The 22,755-nt window shown below is 44.2% G+C and overlaps 1 protein-coding gene across 11 annotated transcripts in view; it reads right to left on the minus strand.

Moving 5' to 3' along the window:
* FAT1 (FAT atypical cadherin 1) overlaps positions 1 to 22,755 on the minus strand; it is a 131,882-nt gene that overhangs the window by 108,388 nt on the left and 739 nt on the right. For 7 of the 11 annotated variants that reach the window (XR_007914547.2, XM_051833580.2, XM_051833573.2 and 4 more), the window contains exon 2: positions 4,361 to 7,646. Coding sequence is in view for 10 of the 11 variants with exons in the window: in XM_051833580.2 (XP_051689540.2) it covers positions 4,361 to 7,628 (3,268 nt within the window). In the remaining variant the exon portion in view is untranslated. Of the gene's footprint in view, positions 1 to 4,360; positions 7,647 to 20,415; positions 20,556 to 22,327; positions 22,637 to 22,755 lie in introns of those variants that run through there. The other 4 variants (XM_070068424.1, XM_051833565.2, XM_070068423.1 and 1 more) reach the window with 2 other exon arrangements.

Genomic DNA, 22,755 nt, shown 5'->3' on the forward strand with positions numbered 1-22,755 from the left:
ACTTCTGCATTAACTCATCCCAAGTCTTTCTACAGAAACAAACATGTCAATCCTGAAACCATGATTGGGATTCTGAGAGTAACACAGCATTAATAAGTCCAGAAATTTGCTCTTATCTTAATGAAAAATATGGTCTCCCCAAATAAGTAGAGCTGGAAAAGGGAACTATTCTTACAAGGATGCACTATACAAATGGCCAGACACTGAAAGGAAAACATACTTATGGGCCTCCCATTACAATAATCACACTGGGGAAAGAGACCTCAAGAAAACACTGCTTCAACACAAATTTCAACTGACAAAAAATGTTTCAGACAAGCAATTGTCTAGAAATTACCTTGACTTTAAAAATTAAGAGTTACAATATTTTTGGGTCCTCAAGTAATAATTAACCTGATGGATATTCACCAGTCAGGAACACTAAACTGGGGTGGGTGCTGTGGGCCAGTGGGTTCAGCCAGTTGGGACTTCTGCAACCCACATCAAAGTGCCTGGTTTAAGTCCCAGCTACTCTGCTTCTGAATCAGTTTCGTGGTAATGTGCCTGAGAAGGCAGCAGATGACAGCCAAAGTACATGGGTCCCTGTCATCCATGAGGGAGGCCAGGACAGAGTTCTTGGCTTCCAGCTTTGACTTAGCCCAGACCTGACTGTTGCAGGGTTGTGGGCACTTGGAGAGTGAACCAGTGAAAGATCTCTCTCTTCCCCTCCCTCTCTCTTTCAAAAAAAACAAATCTTTAACACACACACACACACACACACACACACAGGGCAGGCACTGTGGCAGAGGGAGTTAAGCTGCCACCTGACAAAATCCCATATCAAATTGCTGGTTCAAGACCTGGCTACTCCACTTCTGATGTGGCTCTCAGCTAATGCACCTGGGATGCAGCATATGATGACTCAAGAACTTGAATTCCTGCCACCTAAATGGGAAACCAAACGGAGTTCCTGGATCCTTGCGTTAGCCTATCCCAACCCCAGCGGTTGTGGCCATTTGGGAGTGAACCAGCAGATGGAAGGTAACTCTACCTCCCTACCCCACCCCCGCAGTCACTCGCTCTCTCTGTATCACTCTTTCAAATAAATAAGTCTTAAAAAAAAAAAAAAAAAAAAAACTGAACTGTATTTGCTCCACAAGTTTACAAGCACAATATTCAGCTACCAAAAACTTACATGAAGTAAAAATGAGGTCAACATGGACATGTATAACATCAGGCAAACCACAACCTAAACATGACACTAAACATGCTTCAAGCAATATGCCGCTGAACAATTCTGCTAAGTCCATAATCCGCACTCTTGATTTTTCACGTGAGAATTAAGAAGGGGAGAATCTTAATTAGCACTCAGGAGGTTGGCTCCCTAACAAGACCAACTTTCCAAATAATTTTTCACAGAACACTGTACCCTTCCAAAACTCAAGTGGAGGAGCAGTCATGTGAACGCAGATTTCTCGGCACAGTTCACTAATACCCAGAGCCCTCTCCAGAAAAAGAGCATGTGATGCAGTGAGAGACTATCAGATGAGTCAAATGACTGTCACCTCCACCTGACAATAACACGTCACCTTCCTACACAGCCAGTAAAACACACAGCTAATAAGACTACACCTTTGGTTATTTCAGCTAATCTGGGTAATTTTTCTCTTAAAAACACTACTTTTCTGAAAATGATTAAAATTTTAGCAGATTTAAGGAAAAGGAAGATTTCTTTAAATAGTAAGAACTAAATTCAGCTTGTGGAATATGTTCTTTGTTCTGTGAAAAGTACACGAATGATGTACATATTTGACAATGTTGAAAGTTAAAGCATCACAAAAATCTGGTTACATTACTCATCAACACTAGTGGCTTGAAATCAAAGGCAAGAATAAAGTAATCCTGCACAGGCTGGTCTCAATTAGTGTACCACGAAGTGTGTCACAGTTGGGGAAAGCAGGAACAAAGGCCAACAGGCAAGGAGTGAAGTTCCCGAGAGCTGCAAACCAGACCCGAGCCAGGCCAACTCCAAGTCAGGGTGCTTTAGTGCTGTCCTCTGCAGGACCCCACTGGTGTTCCTGAACTGTCCCTACTTTTCTTCATCTTACAGACACCTCTCCACACTGCCCGAGACATTAGATAAACTTCAAGTAAAAAAAAAAAAATAAGCATACCTGATTTTAGCATTTCTACTGCACAAAACAGATTTCTCCTAACCAATTCTTCACTATGCAACCAACTGTCCTGCCAAGATTCTCTAAGATAACTCGGGCTGACAATTCCACTGCCAGAAATCATCTCACAGTGCATACCAGCCCACTATATGTCACTTTTATTCAATTTCGAAAACTATGTAAACATAAACCTACCATATACTACATGTTTTCCTCTGTAAAGCAAGGTCCACAGAATAAAGATCTCAACACTTCTAGCTTCTCTTTCACCTTTAAATATCACTATTTTTACAAATTCCTGACAGTTCCTTATACATATTCCTATTGCACTGCCTATAATCCTAACACCCACCCACCCCACCCCCCCAAAATTGCTACTGGAAAAGTCTGGTACTCCCTTTTAGCTCTGAAAACCACCATAGATCTATTTCAGGACATTGCCTTCTTTGGTTGGTTGTTTTGTTTTTTCTTAGCAGTAAGAATAACCCAATTCCTTATATTTATAGGCAAAAAATACTAGCTTCTAAATGATTCCTCAGAAAGCAACCATAAAAAAAGCATTCTTCACTTGAGAGAAAAAAACCAAAAAGCAGTGTTCATATAATTTGTCATGAAGGGAATGTAAATTAACATTTTTGGTTCTATTTTCTGTCTCATGTCTAACTTGTAACAGTTTTTTGTAAGCTTTTCAAACCTACTTTGGAAAAGAGAAGAAAAAAAGCAGCAGGACTAATTATTCCTAGAAAATTTACCAAAATATAGTATAGTTTCAGCTTCAGTCACTGAATTTCGGGTATTTCTCTTTATGCTGACACTGTTGCTGAAAATCCTTATTCACATAAATTAATACGCATTAATTTATCTTTTTCTTTAAACATTTATTATACAGCTTCGATGTGCCATCCCCTTTTTGCTAGTTGCTGAAAATAGATGATGCATGAGCTAAAAGCCTGCCCTGGAAAGCTCACATTCCATCCAGCAAAGTGACACGTAACTATAATATCTGTGCAACTAGCGTAAGGTATGCACACAAAGTAGAAAACATCACACACTCTAGCATGAGAGGTGTTCTTGGAGGTCCTAGTTTTACAACTCCATTCTAGGTGAAACAGTATCATAACAAGGTAGTACTACCATTTCCATAAGATATGAATCTAACATGTGCCAGGAGCTTTCCCATGGTTTTTTTTTTTTTTTTTTTTTTAATTTATTTTTTGACAGGCAGAGTGGACAGTGAGAGAGAGAGAGACAGAGAGAAAGGTCTTCCTTTGCCGTTGGTTCACCCTCCAATGGCCGCCGCGGCTGGCGCACTGCGCTGATCCAACGGCAGGAGCCAGATACTTTTCCTGGTCACCCTGGGGTGCAGGGCCCAAGCACTTGGGCCATCCTCCACTGCACTCCCTGGCCACAGCAGAGAGCTGGCCTGCAAGAGGGGCAACCAGGACAGAATCCGGTGCCCCGACCGGGACTAGAACCCGGTGTGGCGGCACCGCAAGGCGGAGGATTAGCCTAGTGAGCCATGACGCCGGCCCCCATGGTTCTTCATTTTATGCTCCATACACTTAGAGTAATTTTGAGTATCCCCATTTATAGATGAAGAAAGTTTTAAGAAGTATTGACCTTGTCCAAGATCATGAGTTAACAACTCAAAGAGCCAGGATTCAAGTCAGAATTTTTCAGTTCAACAATCCCTTAACCTACATCTGCCTCTCAAACAAAACCTGAAGGAGGTACTAGGTAAAACAGATCATATTACTGAAGTTTTAGCAAATAACCTTTTCTTGTGTGCACTGCCCAATTTTGCAGGTGTGCAATAACCTCTGGACGGCCTGCCAGGTGGTGGTCGTGACTGATACAAGCATAAGCTTGCAAATCATCTGGCTTGAAAAATGCCAGGACTTCTCAATCAAACCACAGTGCTGCTGATAACATAAAGTAGAAACTTAGAGATTAGCACCCGTGGTAATAATTTCAAATTTCCCTGGTATTTTATACATTTTATGCCCACTTAACATTCATGTTCCTTTGGCTCCATCTTCATGGCTTCCTACCAATAAACATCCTCCATAGAGCAACAGGATGAAAAGCATGCACATGCATTGCTATACCGTGCCCTATCAGAAACCAAGTGGGACTTCTGAATATACTAACAAGTCAGGTGTGTGAAAAATGAGAGGAAGCATTAACCAGAGAAAATAAGAGCTTACCTGTTTCTTCATCAATCCTGAAAACACCAACACCAGAACCATCCCTAATGGAGTAGCGGACCTCCCCGTCTCTTCCTGTGTCCTCATCGTGAGCCGACACAGTCATTACTGACGAACCAATAGCAACATCTTCCTTCACTATGCCCTTTTCCACAAAGCTGGAAAACACTGGTGGGTGTAGGTTCTCATTCACATCAATGACCTCAACTTCAACATAGCAAGTAGAAGACAGAGAAACTGGCTTCCCTTTGTCTTTGGCCCTCACGGTGAGATTATAGACTTGCTTCTTCTCAAAGTCCAGCTGCTGGATGATTCTAACTGCTCCACTGAGCTTGTCAACATCAAAGTGTCCTTCTCCATGGTCCATGAGAGTGTATCTCACCTGACTAGACTGACCTACGTCAGGATCATAGGCTTCTAACCACATGATTATGGTTCCTTCTGGGAGATCCTCTCGAACTTTCACCCGGTAATTAGGGGGAATAAACTTAGGTGGGTTGTCATTAACATCTTCTAGTGAGACTTTCAAAAGCACAGTGGAAAACAGCTGGGGTTCCTCTTTGGCTTGATCCCTAGCTTCAATTTTTAAGTAGTGCACATGTTGTACTTCACGATCCAAAGGGCGCACAATTTTAACAACACCAGTTGTGCTGTCAATTGAAAACTTATCTGTGTCTGTAAGAATAGAGTATGTCACATGTCCATTGGGGCCTAGATCTTTATCAGTGGCTTCAACCTGGATGATTTCACTGTTGACCTCTTTGTCTTCGCTCATTTCAACAAAATAGCTCTCCTGTAAAAACTCAGGCGGATTATCATTGGCATCTAGAACTATGATATCTAGAAGATGCCAAGCGGCCTTTTGTGGTATACCAAGGTCATAGACAGTAATATTCAGGGTATATCTGTCTGTTGTTTCACGGTCAAGTGGAGATAAAATTTTCAACATTCCTGTTTCCATGTCAATAATGAAGCAGCTATCCTCATTTCCTCCAGAAATAGCATAGACCAGTTTGCCATTGAAGCCAGAGTCAAGGTCAGTGGCATTCATGAAAATTATACTGGAACTCAAGGGATGGTTTTCCTTTACCTTTATAGCACTTGGAAGAGTACTTCTGAACTGAGGTGCATGAGCATTGACAGAATGAGAATCAAAGAAAATATCCTCAGCTTCCCCTTGGCTGTGTAATTTATTTGCCTGCAGCAGCTTTTCTGCTAGCATTTTGGCAACACCAGTCTCTTCACACTGCAAGTTTACTAGCTTACGACTGGCAGCCACAGTTATGTTGATATATAATGGTGTGGCAAAGTTTTCTCCATCTGTAGCTGTAATTCTCAGACTGTGAAAAGACACCTTTGCACCTAAGCCATCCATTAGTGACTGTTTTAATGATAAAACTCCAGAGTTGGGATTTAAGCTAAACAAATCTAGTTCATTTCCAGCTTCAATTTGGTATCGTACCAACTGAAGTTCATCAGCATCAATAGCAGAAACAGTGGTGATCTGCTCGCCCACGCCTAGATCCCTGGGAATCGTTCCTTCACAATTTATTTTCTCAAACAAGGGCGTATTATCATTCAAGTTATTCAGTGTAATCGTAGCAAGGACTTCAACTTCTCGGCGGTATGGCAAGCCCCAGTCTGATGCTCGGATCCTTAGAGTGTAAACCCGAGGCATCAGTTCATAGTCCAGGTTTTCGGAAGTACTCACAGCACCAGTGAAGTGGTCGATCACAAATGGCACATGATTTACATTAGCAATGCTGTAAGTCACATACCCATTCTCACCTTCATCAGGGTCTACAGCACTCACGCTCATGACGGTGGTACCAACAGGAGCATTCTCATCAAAAGATGCTTTGTATGCCGTCTGGGTAAATTCAGGGGGGTTGCTGTTTGTACCTAAGACTTTAACCAAAACTCTGGTGGAGGCTTTCCTGTCGCTTGTTGTTATTTCAAGTTCAAAATGGGAAGCCTGCTGTCTTTTAACTGGTTCCAAAATGGAAACCAGACCGGTGTTGTGATTTAAACTGAATTTAGCTTTCCCAGGTGTACTTTTAAAAACATACCTCAAGTGCGAATAACTGGGAATCGCTTTAACAAGGACCACAGGTGTGTTGGGAGGAGCAAATTCACTGATTTCTGCTCTGTAAACATCCTTTTCAAACTTGACTGGCCCAACTCTGAAGTGTGGAGAAGTCACATGGATCACTTTCACAGAAGAGAACTGGGGAGGAGTTCCTTTATCTTTAGCCTGTAGCGTCAGATTGTAGCCATAAGGATGACTGTTCCAGTCAACGGCGCCCACAGCTTTGACTTTATATTCTTTACTCCCTGGATAGGATCTCGCTGTTCTAAACTGTTGGAGAAGGTCACCTGCCACAATACTTAATGAAGCTATTTCCCCATTGGCACCCTGATCACAGTCATCCACTGTTACAATTGCGTATGTTGGGTCACTGTCCAGCTCTGATGGTGACAAAGTCACTGCTGTTATCACGGGAGCACATTCATTGGCCTGCTCTACATGAACTGTTAGCTTGGCCATGCTGCTGATACCACTGCTACCATACAATTTCATTCCTCGGTCCACAGCAAGGATTTCCATCTCATACAGCTTGGTCTCTAGATAATCAAGTCTACCAGTTAAGACCACTGCACCACTGGTTGGGTGAATAGCAAACATGTCAGTTCGGTCTTTGAAACTATAGTAAAATTCTCCATTAGTTCCTATGTCTGCATCAGTGGCACTGACTCTTGCAATACTGGTCCTTATAGCTGTGTTTTCAGGTAAAGAAACACTGTAAGAGGTGGGTGAGAATAATGGTCTCAAGTCGTTTGTATCCAACACTTGCACCCTAACCTTTGTTCGTGCTTCAGCATTGCTATTTTTTTCAACTGCTTTAACTATCAAGTTATAATGGTCTTTCACTTCTCTATTAAGAATAGCTGTATTTCCTCCTTTGGTCCTTATTCTTAGAAAGCAAAAGTCTCCGAGCACGTACTCTTCAGCTTTGAACAGGTTTTCATTGTCTCCTGAAACAATTTTGTACCTTAATTCCCACAGTGGATTTGTAATGTAAACACCCATCTTCACAGAATGCCCAACATAGGTTTTAGCCGCGGAGTTCTCATGCACAGTGACATTGTACTGAAAATGTGTAAACTGTAGAGGAGGAGGCTCTTCAAGTCTTTGGCTCCCGTCACTGTCTCCAAAATGTTGGAGCAGGAGGAGCAGAAGCAGAAGCAAGGCCAAATGTCTCCCCATTGCTCAACTCTCAGGAGTCTGAAACAGAAGAAAGAAATGAGAATTATTACTTTGGGGAAATAAAGCAAGCACAAGAGGAACAAATTGTTCTAAAGCTTACATTTTCATAACACATTTTCCATTTATATAGAATATGAATAACTGAAATGGTTTGGGGTTTTTTTTTCTGGTTTCCAATATAACTTTCAGTACTAACATATCTAAACATTACTAAGTTTAATACAATCCTTTTTTCTTTTTTAAAGGACTCAAGTTCCTATTTTCCAAATCTGAATAACTGAAGAATCATAATAAACAGCAAAAACTGCCACTGTAAATTGTATTTTTATATTTAAATCTTCAAGGTAAACAGCAATTGTTGAAGAGCTGTAGACAACGACCTTATTTACAATGAAATGCTCAAGAGCTTACAAACTTAAGACCACCACCGTACTATGAGCATCCAAAGCTTCTAACAAACAACTGAGGGAGAAATAAAAACTCAACAGTGGTTTTATATGGCTCCCTGTAATGAAAAACTTACAATCTCATTTCAAAATTTTTCCTGCAGTTTTATTATTTCTTTGTAAGAACGATTAAGCTTACTTTCTACATAAAGGTGTACTGTCTCATTAGCCCTTGATATAACTACCTAAAGGTATTATAATAAGCCTATTGTTGTTTGACAGTGAAGTAATTTTTGAAACATCAGTATGAACCCTTTCTCCCCAAACACATCATTTTACAATAGGAAAACCTGAAGTCTGCAGTCAGATGGCAAAGTTTTGCCCTCTAAGTCAAGCAAATCTTACCAACGATATCAGTGTTTTACACCACTGCTGTCAACAACCAGTTGCACAGGGACAGTCCCCTGTCTTCAGAGCACTGAACAACCTGTCACCCTGGACCAGGCCCTACCCCCTTTAGAAGATGGGACAGACACACACACAAGTTAAATCATTAAGCTAATATACATAAAGGGTCAAACCTGTGTAGAAAAGAGGCAGATACTGCAGGAAGTCAGAAGGTGGCTTGGGAAGGAAAGTGGGAGACTAAAGAGCAAGATTCCTTTAACAAGTGGGATGCTAGACAAAGTCCACCCGGCTGAGGCCTGGCCAGAGGAGCGGGCCAATTACTTTCACACCAGTTGTCCTCTCTAAGGCCAAACACTTCATCCTATAAATCAACTGCAGCTTCACAAAGCTCCCAGCTCTGTCAGCAGAGGACAGCACCATACCCTTGCAAAAGCGACTCTCAAATTAATATTCACTGAATGTGGAAACTACCAAAGGTGAAGGGAACAGCAGACTGGAGGGCTGGTTTAACAGCCAGGTTGAAATTAGAACAGCAACATTAATTTACAGTATCTTAACTCAGCTACTGCCAACTTTGCCCCATTAGTCATTTCATTAGAGGGGGGGAAAAGACCTGATATGCTTAAAGCAGTCAGAAGCTTAATTGATACTGAATCACATTCAAGTTGGGCACCCTAATTTGTTCTTAGGCTATCGTGCTTTTTCCTAAGGAAATAAAAGTCAGAAAATTGGACAGATTTTTGTTAGGCCTCTTGGGGAACAATTTTCACTTAAAATAAAATTTTCTCCCAAAACTTTCTCTATAAATATTTCAAGCTGGTCAGAAGTTCTAATATGCAAGGAAATTTGAGTATTTTAAAATGATCTGAAAATTTTAACAAGGGAAAAGTTCAGTTCATTTCAGCCAACAGGCATAAAGAACCTGCTATCATTCAGCATCCTGCTAGGTACATACAGTTAAAGAAAATACATATAAGAAAATTATTGGGGGCCAGCGCTGTGGTGTAGCTGGTAAAGCCACCACCTGCAGTGCCTGTATCCCATATGGGCGCCGGTTCTAGTCCCAGCTGCTCCACTTCCAATCCAGCTCTCTGCTATGGCCTAGGAAAGCAGCAAAGGATGGCACAAGTCCTTGGGCTCCTGCACCTGTTTGGAAGACCTGGAAGAAGCTCCAAGCTCCTGGCTTCAGATCAGCACAGCTCCAGCCACTGCACTCATCTAGGGAGTGAACCAGCAGATGGAAGACACCTCTCTCTCTCTCTCTCTCTCTCTCTCTCTGACTCTCTGTAACTCTGCCTTTCAAATAAATAAATTTAAAAAAAAAAAGAAAATGTTTGAAAGAACTTTATAAAGATGATGTTAAACAAGGACTTCCTTTTCCTTGGAGTGACAGATGTTTTAAGGGATATTATTACTATTGTCCAATTCACAACAAACTATTACACAAGACTCTTGCAAGCACTGAAAATAGTGCACACATGTGCATAATATTTGGATCTATTTAATCATGGACAGCAAAATCTGAACAGACCCATTAACTGCAGTCGCTTCCAGAAGACAGGAACAGGTAACAGGTGGTTGGAGGAATGCTTATATTGCATTTTGCTATCTGAAATTTTTGGCCAAAGTATGTGTTACCTTTATCATTCACTCACTCCTTTCATCAATTACTTAATTCCTTCAACACTTCATGACCACCCACTATGTACCATTCTAGATGTTTGAGATTCAAAAATGAACTAAATCATCAACAAGTTCTGGTGACAGACATACACACACACTGACACTGTATCAGAGTGGCAAAGGTCACTGTGGCACCTACATGGAAAAGACAAGTGCAGGGCAGCAGGGGCAAAAGCTGGAGGGAGGCTAATCTGCAATAATACAGAGGACAGACTGTGAAGGCGAGGGTTGCTCAGCACAGAGAATGCAGTTGCCAGGGACCGAGGGGAAGTCTGCTCGAGGATCAGGTTGTAGCGGGTGAGAGCAGGAGTTCTGAAGATTCAGTGAAGAAGAAAACATGAAGCAGGGCATAGAGGCTGTGGTCAGGAGCCTGCAGGAAAAAGACAGAACCCCAAATTCAAAAGAACCAGGGTTTCTCAACCCCAGCACCACCAGTATTTGTGGCAGACTCTTCTTAGATGCTTTGGAACACTGTAGCATGTTTAGCATTATTCCTGGTCTCCACCCAGTAAAAGCATGTAACGTCTCCCCTACCCCTTGCCCCAGTTGTGGCAACTAAAAGTGTCTCCAGACATTGCCAAATGTCTTCTAGGCTCAAACTCACCCCCCAGCGGAGAAGCAACGGGTTGGAGAAGCTGGAGAACAACAGGGAAGGGGAGAGCAGTAAGGATGGGGAACAGAGGCCAGGACAGATCATGAAGGGGGTTCTTTTTAAAATAAGTCATTTTATTTTAGATCAGCTTTACAGTTACAGAAAGTTGCAGTCTCCCCCACTGTTAACACATTAGTATCATACATATGTGTGAAAACCAATAAACCAATATTGATACATTACTAACTGAAGTCCAAGCTTTACTCAGACTCCTTAGGTTTTACCTAATACCCATTTCCCATCTCAGTGTCCCATCCCAGATACCATACTGCATTTAGTAATTGCATCTCCTCAGACTTCTCTGGATTGTAAATTCCTGAGATTTCCCTTGTTTTCAACAGGCTTGCCAGGTCTGAGTGCTAAGCAGCTACTCTGTACAAGGTTCCTCCTACAAAATACCCCTCAACTGGAATCTGTCTTCTTTCTCAGGATTAGACTGTATTTGGGGAAGGAAGATCAGAGGGGTAAAGTGTCATCTGCATCTCATCCCATCAAGGGATAGACGTATCAACAGGAATCACGTAGACCCTGACCTTGATCACCTGACTGAGGTACTGTCTGTCAGGTTGCTCCACAGTCAAGTTACCCCGCTTCCTTCCCTTCTGCAGTGGACTCTTTTAGAAGGCAGTCACTAGCTGCGGACTCATGCTACACAAATTATTCAGAACTCTTTTACAAGGCTGACTTGTCTAGTCTCTCCACTGACTCAAACATCTCTTAAAGACTGGTACAGACTCACAGATGAAAGGTGATGTTTAGGACTTTGGATTTTAGTACAAATAAAATGAGAAAGCACTAGAGGATTTTGAACGGGAAGGATATTATCTACCTGAAGTGGGAAAAGGTCAGTCTGGTATCTGTGTGGAGAAGACAAGTGCAGGGCAGCAAGGGCACATGCTGGAGGGAGACTAACCTGCAATAATAGAGATTGTAGAGGGAAGGGCTGCTCACACAGAAAATCCTGCTGCCAGGGACTGAGGGCAAGTCTGCAGGAGGACCAGGTTGTAGGGACTGAACAGGAGTTCAGTTTAGGACAAGATAAGCTAGAAATGCATACTGGATATCCAATGGAAGACTCTGTGGGCAGTTAGATGGGTGGGAGAGTTCCAGCGTGCAGATATAAATTTTAGAGCTGTCAGAATACAGATGATGATATTTAGAACCATGAAACTGAATGAGATCACTGAAGAGAGCACACAGAAGAAAAGGAAGCCAAGGACAGGCCACTGTTGTTCTCCAGGAGTTGAAAGCAGAAGAGGAGGGGAGACAGAGTAGCCCCTGAGCCTGGTGAGGGGACAGGGGTGTGATAAGGCACAGCAAGTAATTTGAAAAGCCTAACATCAGACGTTGGAAATGACTCATAAATACTGGTTGCAGAAAGGCCCCAGAAAGCCACCTCCCCAGTCATAAAGAAAACGCCCATCGCCTCAGATCACAGCAGCTTCCAACCACAGCTCCTGCCACCACCACGTGTCCCCCACAACTAGATTCCCAAGCACCCCAACCACCTCCTACAATCCACCCAACACAGTCCTCCTGGGACACATCACAGCTGGAACAAACTCCCTGGGTGACATTCATAACCAAAACCTCTTAAAATTCAGAGTTCATTCTGCAAACTTGGCTAACACAATGACACTATAATTAGAACTAGTAAATGCATTCTTTTGATTAGAAAAAGTCCATTTTTTAACAGACAGTTATTAACTGTATAGTAATGTAACTAACAAGTGTGTGAACTCAGGTTTCACCAGAAAACATCATGACCAGAACTAAGGCTGTTACTCTATGTAAAACCAACACTACAGCTCAAGTAAAGAGAAGACACTAACAACATTTCATCTAAAAACTGTTATTATCTAGAGTTCACGCTTATGAAAATGAAACTCCAAACACCACTTTAGCCAAGAGCTACATTTTGATATTTAGAAGGTGATCACACTCCTTTTAACTCAAGAGTAATTTGGAATTTCTAAAATACATTTTCCAAAGTGAAAACAAAGAGTGTTTACTTAGTTCAGTCTTTAAGGAAAAAACAGCCTCAGGTCAAAAGCTTAAACATCTTTAGCACAGATTTCTGAAAATTCATAAATTCAAGAGAAAAACATTTTTTCTAACAAAAATCAGATAGTAATACCCTCATATTTCTTTATCACGGAGACCTTCATGAAAAATGTACCAATTACTGGGACTGCACATTCTTCACAAACACAATACAGCCCAGCATTCAGATCTAAAGCTTCAGCTTTAGAAGTGTCTCAATGATTCAGAGAGAAAGTAGGTGGCACACAGCATCCTGCGAGGCATGGATCGATTCTGTTACACGTCGCTTTTTCAATTTTAGGTCATAAGTAGTCACTGTACCTCTCTACATAAAAGGGAAACACACAACTTTTCACTCCACATGATAAAAATGACCACATCTCAAAAAACTTTGTGTTGGGGTGAGCATCATGGCACAGCAGGCTAAGCCACAGCGTGGGATGCCCACTGCACTTCTATTTCAGCTTCCTGCTCATGTGCCCGGGAAGCAGCAAATGAAGGCTGAGTCCCTGCCATCCAGATGTTGCGTCTGACTCCTGGCTTTAGTCTGGACTAGCCACAGCTTGCATGGCCTAGTCACAGCTGTCGCAGCCATTTGGGGAGTGAACCAGCAGATGGAAGATTCTTTCTGTCTCTCCTCTCTCTCTCTGTCATTTTCAAATAAATAATGACTTCTAAAAATCATTTAATAAAAGTAAAAAAAAAAAACTATTGTATCTTCCTAAGCCTGTTTGTTACAGCCATAATTAATTCATAACTTCTGGATAACAAATGAAAAAAAAAAAAAAAAACCTTTCATTTTTCTAGCAAATTACAATACCAAGCCAGCACTTTTAAGAGCTTTCATTCCATGCTGAAAAACTAATGAGCAGATCCTGCCCATTTTCATTAGTGCATAGCAATTCTTTTTAACCCATCTTAATAGGATTTTCAGTACAGGGTGGAGCCATGAACCTAGAAACTGAAGTGCAGCCTTAGACTTAGGATATATCATTTAATGACTTCTGGTAACTACATTTATGTCTTGTTAGTTCTGATTGGAACTGCAGTAAGTGTGATGACTCTAGCAGGATTAATTTATATATTGCCTTGGACAGAACAACTGATTCAGAGTTAACCCTAAAAACGATTTTCACACAACTGATACCAACAGTGGGGAACTACAAATCTGACTTTTTCAGAACTTAAAATGCAAACATCTACGTGATTTCATCCATCCAAAATAAAATTTTAAAGGCTTTCTCGCTCCTAAGAAATTTAAATGTTCTAATTTCTTTTTTTTAATAGTTTTTATTTACTTATTTATTTTTGTCTACTTGAAAGGCACTACTACAAAGAGACAGAGATCGAGATCTTCCATCTACTGGCCAGGGCCGCACCAAGCCAAAGCCAAAAACCTAGAACTATATCTGGTTCTCCATGTTGGGGCAGAAATTCAAATACGTGAGCCATCATCTGCTGCCTCCCAGGAACGTTAGCAGAATACTAGGTTGGAAACAGAGGAGTCAGAACTTGAATGCTGCTCCATTACAAGTGGCTTAACCTGCTGTGCCATGACACCTGATTCTGTCCTAATTTCTAAATTATCTCTCTATAAAATCTAATTTACTTACTACATGAGCCTATAAAACTTGTCTTTTACAACAGGTTGAAAATCCCTAGTCTGAAAATCCACAACCTGGAATGCTCCAAACTCTGTTAACTTATTGAGTGGTAACATAACGCAACAGTGGAAAATTCTACAACCATGAAACTTTCGTTTCATGCACAAAATTACTAATCATATTATATAAAATTCTGAAACAAATTTGGTATCCAGATGTGAGTCCCATACCCAAGATTCTCATTACATACACGCAAATATTCCCTAATCAGAAAAAATCTGAAATTTGAAAACCTTCTGGGGTCCCATGCATTTCAGGAAAGGGACACTTCACCTACATGATGAAGATGACTGTTTTTAGTTTTTCTGCAGTCTCGTGACATAAAAGACAAGACAGGTAAAGAGGAGCCAGCACTGTGGCATGGTGGGTTAAGCTGATGTCTGCAGTGTCAGCATCCCATATGGGAGCCCATCTGTGTCCCGGCTGCTCCACTTCTGATCCAGCTCCGTGCTAATGCACCTGAGAAGGCAACAGAGGATGCCCCAAGTCCTAGAGCTCCTGCATCCACATGGGAGACCCAGAAGGACCTCCTGGCTTCAGATCCGCTGCAGTCAGTTGGGGAGTGAACCATCAGATGGAAGACCTCTCTCTCTCTGCCTCTCTTTCTCTCTCTGTGTAACTCTGACTTTCAAATAAATAAATAAATCTTTAAAAAAAAAAAAAAAACACTATCCACTTCTTCCATGCCCAAATTAGTAAGGTCCTATTATAGGTCAAATTATGCTCCCTGTGTATTTTAGTACACAATAACCATTCCACTAAATAATGGATCAGGAATGTGAATGTCCATGTATAGTAAGAACATAGAAGTCAACAGGTACAAAGTCTCTCATCTTCCTTCCTCTCCTTAAAATAGCCTTTTCATCTATTCTTTCCTGGCCTTCTACCTCTATCCTCACTATAAATAAAGACATGCTTCGTGCCACAAAATTCGGCCTCTCCTGCAGCTTTTTTCTAAATCATTCTCAAACTCAAACAACTTTAGCAACCCTCTCTACTGCCACTTTCTGCTGAGTCTACACACAATAAGTTCTTCCCTACTTAAAAATAAACATTCAAACTGTGATTTCCTTCAAACTAACACTCTATTTTTCTCTTTCTAATATTGGCAAAGATCTAAAAAAAAAAAAAAAAACCGGAGTCTCTCAGCACCACTTTTACTTCCTAGAGCTCCTTGTCCTCTGAAAACACTCCAGGCTCAACGCCTCCAGGCAGCGCCTCAGCTCCACCCTGGCAAGAGCCGCTGTGCTCTGGTATCACAAGTTAACGTCAGCTCACACAACCCGTGCTCTGTGCTCATTCTCCTTGACTGGACACCACAGTCCACACAACTCACTCCCTTCCCCAGCACCCTCCGGTCGTGTCGATTGTCAGAGACCACCTAAAAACAAAGAAGCAAACACACCGTTGTACAGAATGAATGGCACTACATTTTCCAGGATCTCTGCAATACTCTAGCCAAGCTCCTTCTCCATCAAGTTTGGTGCTGACCAACCTCTGACTTCCACCTCTTCCTGGGCATGCATACTGGAAGTCCTCCCCTACTCTGCCCCAACCCCAATCCCAATCCCAGCTGTACCCTCCCTGTATCCTATAACAACCTCACTTCTCCCAATTCTCTACAGCAAAATAACAGCTCTCCCACTGTATTCTACAACTCCAGTGAAGGGTTTTATTACTTCCCAAATCACTCAAGTTTTCAACCTAAGACGACAGAAGGGAGGGAGCTGGGAGACTACAGGCCTGGGACCCAGTCCTGCTTTATCACTAATCAACCATATAAATTCAAGGAACTTACTTAATCCTGTGAACTCTACTTCTCTGAGAAATTGAAAGCTGGGCTAAAATCTTCACAGCCTCCTACCATCCCCACATCTCTCTCAAACTTCATAGTTTCTACGATCTTTAATTCCTACCTGCCAAACCTCCAGTTATCTAGTGTTAATATTTTTTCTTTCTCAATTTCTCAAAGTTTTTCCATTTTCTGCTGCTACCATGTAGTTCATGTAATCTGTTTGGGTACTGTACTTTAACAGTCTTGTGGTATTCCTACTTTCTGGGACACATCTGATTCAAGTGTGTTTCCCAGTTTGAAAATAATGCCCCTTAACTGGCTTATGAAGTATATTCTTCTTAGTTTTATATTAAAGATCTTTGGTAATATGATTTCTACTTTCCTGATCTATTTCCACTATTAATTCCTATTTCAAACCCAAAAAGGTATATCCTTACAGGCTTGCACCAAGTACAACAACCAAGCTGTCTTGAGCCAACGCCACCACCCAGTGGTAGAAGCCTTAAACTGATGTAATATGTCTGCCCCCTACCTTCGGAAGGATAATGCAAACGTAACTACAGTATTTTATCTTTTCCTGCCTTCCATCCCTCACATGCAGCTGTTATTTTCACGTTTCTCTTCAACATCTCCTTCTCTTCTATCCTTAACCCCTGCTCCATAGAAATCATCCTCCCTGTCTTAGAAAATAACTTCAATTAGTCACAGATTTGAATGTTATAACTAGATCAAAACAAAAGTCCTAAGTCAAAGCAGGATTAGAGAAGCACAGATAATCAACCAACACTTTTCTGAGAGATCACACAGCATGCTTAGGTCTCTGATCTCATTTCTCTCCATCACACAAGCAAGCCACACTGTGATATGTCTACAACTTGCTGTGTACATATCATTTCCTCTCCTTTCTTATCATCCACCCACAACCCCCCTCCTGTGAGTCCCCTGATCCGCTCCTCCCTCAGAGCTAACCCTAGCCTAAATCCACTGAGGTGCTAGGACAAACTATCCTGACCTTAAAGGATCTATTAGTTCACTGCCTCTAACTGTCTACTTGCCCTTCTCCCTCCAGGAATGTAAGCTCCTTGAGGGCAAGAAACAAGATTCTCTGTTTTGTGTCTGGCAGAGGAGATCCAGTTGTTGGTTGGTGAACAGACAGATGGATGAAGGTTTAAAAATGGAGAATGGAGGGCATGATGCAGTAGGGGAGGGGAGACAGAGAAGGATAACAAAGTAAAATAACACAGATATCCTCTTTTTTTAAATATTTATTTATTTATTTGAGAAGCAGTTACAGAGAGGGAGAAACAAAGAGAGATCTTCCATCTGCTGGTTCACTTCCCAGATGGCCAAATTCTGGCAGATCTGAAGCCAGAGACAGGAGCTTCCTCCAGGTCTCCCACATGGGTGCAGGGGTCCTAGCACTTGGGCCACCTTACACTGCTTTCTCTAGCCATTATCTCTCTGCTGGATTGGAAATGGAGCAGTCGGGACATGATCAAGCACCCACATGGGACGCCGGCGCTGCAGGCAGAGGCTCAGCCCACTATGCCACAGAGCTGGCCCCACATCTATCCTCCTCCAATTAACAGAAAATCCAGGTGCAAGCTATAGGCCAGTGACAGCCCTGAAGAACATTCTAATTCCCAACAGCCCAGAAAGAGGTCACCTCCACCTCAAAATGCTTCTAAATTGATGACAGGTGAGGTGCTGTCTGATTACTGTACTGGAGACCTTATCATGAAGCTCTGTGCTTTAACAGTCTATGAAGGATAAAGGCTAAACAATCCCTGATTTTCCTAAGTATTTTTTACAAGCCATTTAATTACAAACATTACTATATACATGGTAAACTCTGAGAATTAAGCAAAAATTTAGGCAATATATTTAAATCTTGAACTGACATGAAAAGACAATTTAAAACAAACTTTAGAAACATGAAATATAAATTCTTCAACTGACTGAACATCTTTTAAATAAAAAGCTCCTATCAGATAACTTTCTCATCTTAAATGATGTCTATCATCTACTTCAAAAACCTCTTTCCAATATCTAATGATAAATGACACTTACAAATTGCATAATTAAGTGATGCCAAAAAGATATGAGTTTGGCTCCATCATATTTGCAATTTGGTCAAAAGCATTCCCACTCATAAAGATTAAAACACACCAAGCCCTATGGCTACCTACTATTAAACTAGGTCCTTCAAGCTACTAATGAGACCATGGAGACAGTATTTAATACAACAAAGTACTGTACTAATTTCATTCTGTTTATTGATTCTAAGCAAAATCAGCCAAGGAGGTGGCAGACTTGATATGAGAACTACAACAGATTATCTCTTCGATCACCTCTACCTGTTCCATTCAAGAAAGGAGTATTTCAAAGGTCATTCAGAAGCTGAGTCTCATGACCAACACTACAAAGGCAGGGGACTAGGTGAATGAAAAGAGTACTAGTTTGCACACTATTTTTGACATCTGAATTATGCACTAACATGATGAGAACTAACAGGGACACTTCTTGTGACCATTTAAAGGATGCCAATGAAAATACAGGTGGCCAAAATGATTCCAGGAAGCCTTTTAACCACCCTGCTTCCCTTCACAGTGACAAAGAATTTGGCTAAGTTGAGATTTTAATTTTTCAAGAAACAAGTACACAAATGCAAACCTATTCAAGTCGTAACTTAGAGACAGAGCTTATTAAATGCCACTCTGGGATAAGCTAAGAGTTACATGAATTGCTTTGTTTTAAAAATTATACAATGATTAATTTTTACATCATGAAGTTTAAATACATAAGAAAAGGGGATACTAATCAGAGATGTCCTTCTAACACACAAAGCCAAAACCAAATAGCAGAATTAACCGATATTAACTGGAGCAACATCTTTTCCTGAGTGGCTGTAACTGCTACTGATTGTGCTTAGTAACACAATCCAAATTCTGGAGTATGATGACAAACATTATCACCTAGTTTAACACGCATTTACCTTGAAAAAGAATAACTGCAGGTCATTTGCCTTTTAAATCTTTTCCCGGTTTCAACAGGCACTGTAAATACCTAACGTTTAAAAAAAAAAATCGCCTGCATCAAGCACTAGGGATTTGCTTAACAAAAGCCACTTAATGAAACCACAGTTCAGACACATGCAAAAAAAAAAAGTTAACTGCATAGAAAATATTTATGAGTTTACTTTCCGAATACATACAATTGCGTCCTTGTTTCCTAAGCCTCGCAATCCACATCAGTGAGAACAGAAAAACCTTAGAGACCAGAGTCAGCTTCCCACAAGAAAAAGCAAAATCAGAAAAAAATAGAACCTGTTAAAAAAAAATAGAAGTTTTTCTTTCACAGGCGACAAAAACGTCTGCTAACCCGCACCCTTTGCAAATGTGCAGCCCCGCAACTCATGCACCGCACCTCTGCACCGTGCAACCAGCTGCAAGCAAACCGCAGACAGGCACTGCTCCGGGGCACCGACCTCCGAGCCAACTCCGCGACTCCATTTCAAAGATCCCGCTCCCAGCTACCGGCCCTGCTTTCATCTCACCTACCCTGTGAATATTTCAGCTGGAAAGAACTAAGCCGGGAGCCACATCGGTTAAGCCATTAGCAGGCAGGAGTTGCGCCGGCGAGGAGACGGCGCGGCGCGCTTGCAAGTTTCCGAGCTCCGGGGCGCAGCGGAAGTTCTCGCCCGCCCGGGAGCTCCGCGCCCCGGCCGCCGCTCGCATTCCTGGCTACGACGCCAGGACCAGACCCCGCGAGGCAGGGGCCGCCGCCTGCGGCCGGCTGGCAGCCGTACCGAGCTCGGGAACTGCCATTCTGTTCACGTCGCCCACGACCCCCCGCTCGCTCATCCTCGCCAAGGCCAGCACTGGACTCTCCAAGTGGCAAGCGGCCGAACCGGCACCGCCTTCCAGTCAGGCTCTTTTTCATTCGATTTTCCGGGACACCGAGAGCAGCACAGTCCTGGTCCGGACAGTCCGGAGAAGGCACCCACCGACCCCCAAGCCTGCAGCCCCAGAGCAGCAATGCGCACGCCTCCCAACGACTGCACACAGACCCCCGCTCCGGCCCGCCGAGCGGCGCTGCGCCCCTCGCCTCGCCGGCTCGCTCGTACCCCCAAACTTCACTTCACTTGCAAACTTACAGCAAAGTTGCTCCCAAGCGCTGGCGGCTCCCTCGGGGCGCACCCTCGGCGGCCTCAGCGTGCCCCCGAGCCGGGGACGGGTCCGCCGGGGGTCTCACTGGGCCCGCACGTCCGCATGGTGTCGCCGGCCAGCGCCGCCTGCCCGCCCCGCTCGCGGCCGCCCCGGCTCGGCACCGGCGCCTCACGCTGCGCGCGCCGAGAATATCCCTCCGCCCGCGGCCACGCCTGCGAGCGCCGGCGCTCGTTTCTGCGGCGCGGAAACTCGAGCCCACTTTCCCTGCGGCGGGGTCGCGGGCGGAGGCTGCCTGCCCGGGGTCGCCGGCAGGGCCCGGGTCCCTGTAGAAGTCGGCTCCGAGAGGCGGGGTGGATGCGATCAAGCGCCCGGTGCGACACCCTGAGCAATAGCTGGAGGCCTGTTCTGTGGCTGAGGACAGTTAATGGCCAGCACAAAGTCGCGGGGGCGAGGAATTAATATGGAATGCTCTCTGCTAGTAAAGGGAAAACAGTGCAGTTCCAAAAAAAAAAAAAAAAAAAAAAGGGTAAGGCCTCAAGAAAAAGCTTTCCTGGTAGCACTTTAGATTCTCCAGAATCTTTAGGGAATTCCTCAATCTGCATTTGAATGCCTTGGTTCTGAGTCTGCAGTTACTTGGCGGAATAGAATCTTCCACTAGGTCTCCACGGGAATGCGGGGAGATCGGAATCCACTTCCTCCGTCATTCCGTCTACACGACTAGCCTGGAAAAACACAAACGCTGCTCCTCACCCTCTCGGTGCAGAGCCCAGGTTAGACCCGAGCCGCTCGACCCCCGGCAGCGAACCCCAACTCTGGCCTCCGCGGGCGCTAAGGCTCCCCGCGTCTGGGAGCTCGTGCCGCCTCGGGTACTTTGTCCGTCAGTGCGCCCCGATGGCCCCGGCCCACCGCGCGCCCAGGGTAACCAGCAGGTCTCTGGAGAAAGGGGGACGCCCCACTCCGGGACCTCCCCAGGCCGCGCGTCTCGGGGGGCTCGGGGCCCATCCCGGGCGCGGGCAGCGCTCCGGACGCCGGCTCGGCGCGGCCGGGGGGCTCGGCGGCGGGGGACGCAGCCCGGAGAGCGGGGCGGGCACGACCTAGCAAAGTTTGTGCGGCTGGAACATTTTCACACGGCGAGCACAAAGAGATCCGGTTTCCCTCGGGGCCGACGGAGGGGGCGCGAGAGCGAATTCCCTCGGCTCCCAAGTTGAGGCGGCCTCTTTCTTAAGCCATCTTAAAGAAGGTTGTAACCTCGAGCAGGTTATGGCTAGGAAGAAGAAAGAATGCGTGCGGCGTGTCTGCGCCGATTCGAACGTGGCGCTCTAGTCCCTGCGCCCTACGGAGAATATAGACAGAAACCCACCCACCCACCCAATACAAACACCACCAACCCCAGGCCGCCACTGCGCAAAGTGCTCCTGGAGTTACGGATCAATTCCACGCTTGGAGCGCCTGGAAAGCGAGCGGCCTTCCAAGATCTGCCGGTCTGCGCCCTGTGCCGAATACCAACTCTGGGCACAACACGACCACAAAAGACCGCCGGCCGTGGGTGGGGGGCTGGGGAGACGGTAAGAGTTCGGAGGGGGGAAAAGTGCAAGGGTGCCAGTCCGTACCGAGAAAATCACAGGATTTTTTTTTTTAATCGCGCAAATGAATTCCTGGAGAAAATGACCGCTGGTCGTGAGGAAAGAAAGGCGCTTACTAACACTAAAATATCTGTTTAGGAATCTCGGTTTTCCAGGGTGAGAAGTCCGGTTGCCTGGAAGAAGTTGCGCTTCGTCGCCACAAGAACCGCCTGGGGCCAGGGATGGAAATTTCAGACTGGCTCTGCCACGATTTCACTGACCCTCCAGCCCCCAACAGCACGGCACGGAGATGCCTTTTCGGCAGCGATCGCATTACCTTCGCAGGGAAGAGAGAAACGTGGCTCAGGTTCCACATCTGTCCTTTTAAGTAGTCGACCATCAACTAACTCTGTCCGCAAGGGCCCAGGGAAATGCAGGGGCAGAGGGATCGCTTCCCGACACAACAATCCTTTCCTCTAGCACCCGCCTCCGCACCCAGCACGCCCAAGCTAAATTGTGGAAAGCGTCTAAGGAACGAGCCGGGTGGGTGGCAGCGGGAGCCACGGCGATGGCCACAGAGCTTGCGCCCAGGTCCCTGGAGCACCCGGCAGGTCCAAGTTCGCTGTCCGCCAGGCACCGGGCAGAGAGCGCGCCTCCCCGGCCGCCCGGACTAGAGGGCGCTGCGCCACTGCAGATCACGCGGCCCGCGATGCGCCCTCCCAAGGCACCATTTCTATAATAAGTTACATTCCAAATAATGCACCA

This window comes from Oryctolagus cuniculus, chromosome 2 (assembly GCF_964237555.1).
Source record: "Oryctolagus cuniculus chromosome 2, mOryCun1.1, whole genome shotgun sequence".
Lineage (NCBI taxonomy): Eukaryota > Metazoa > Chordata > Mammalia > Lagomorpha > Leporidae > Oryctolagus > Oryctolagus cuniculus.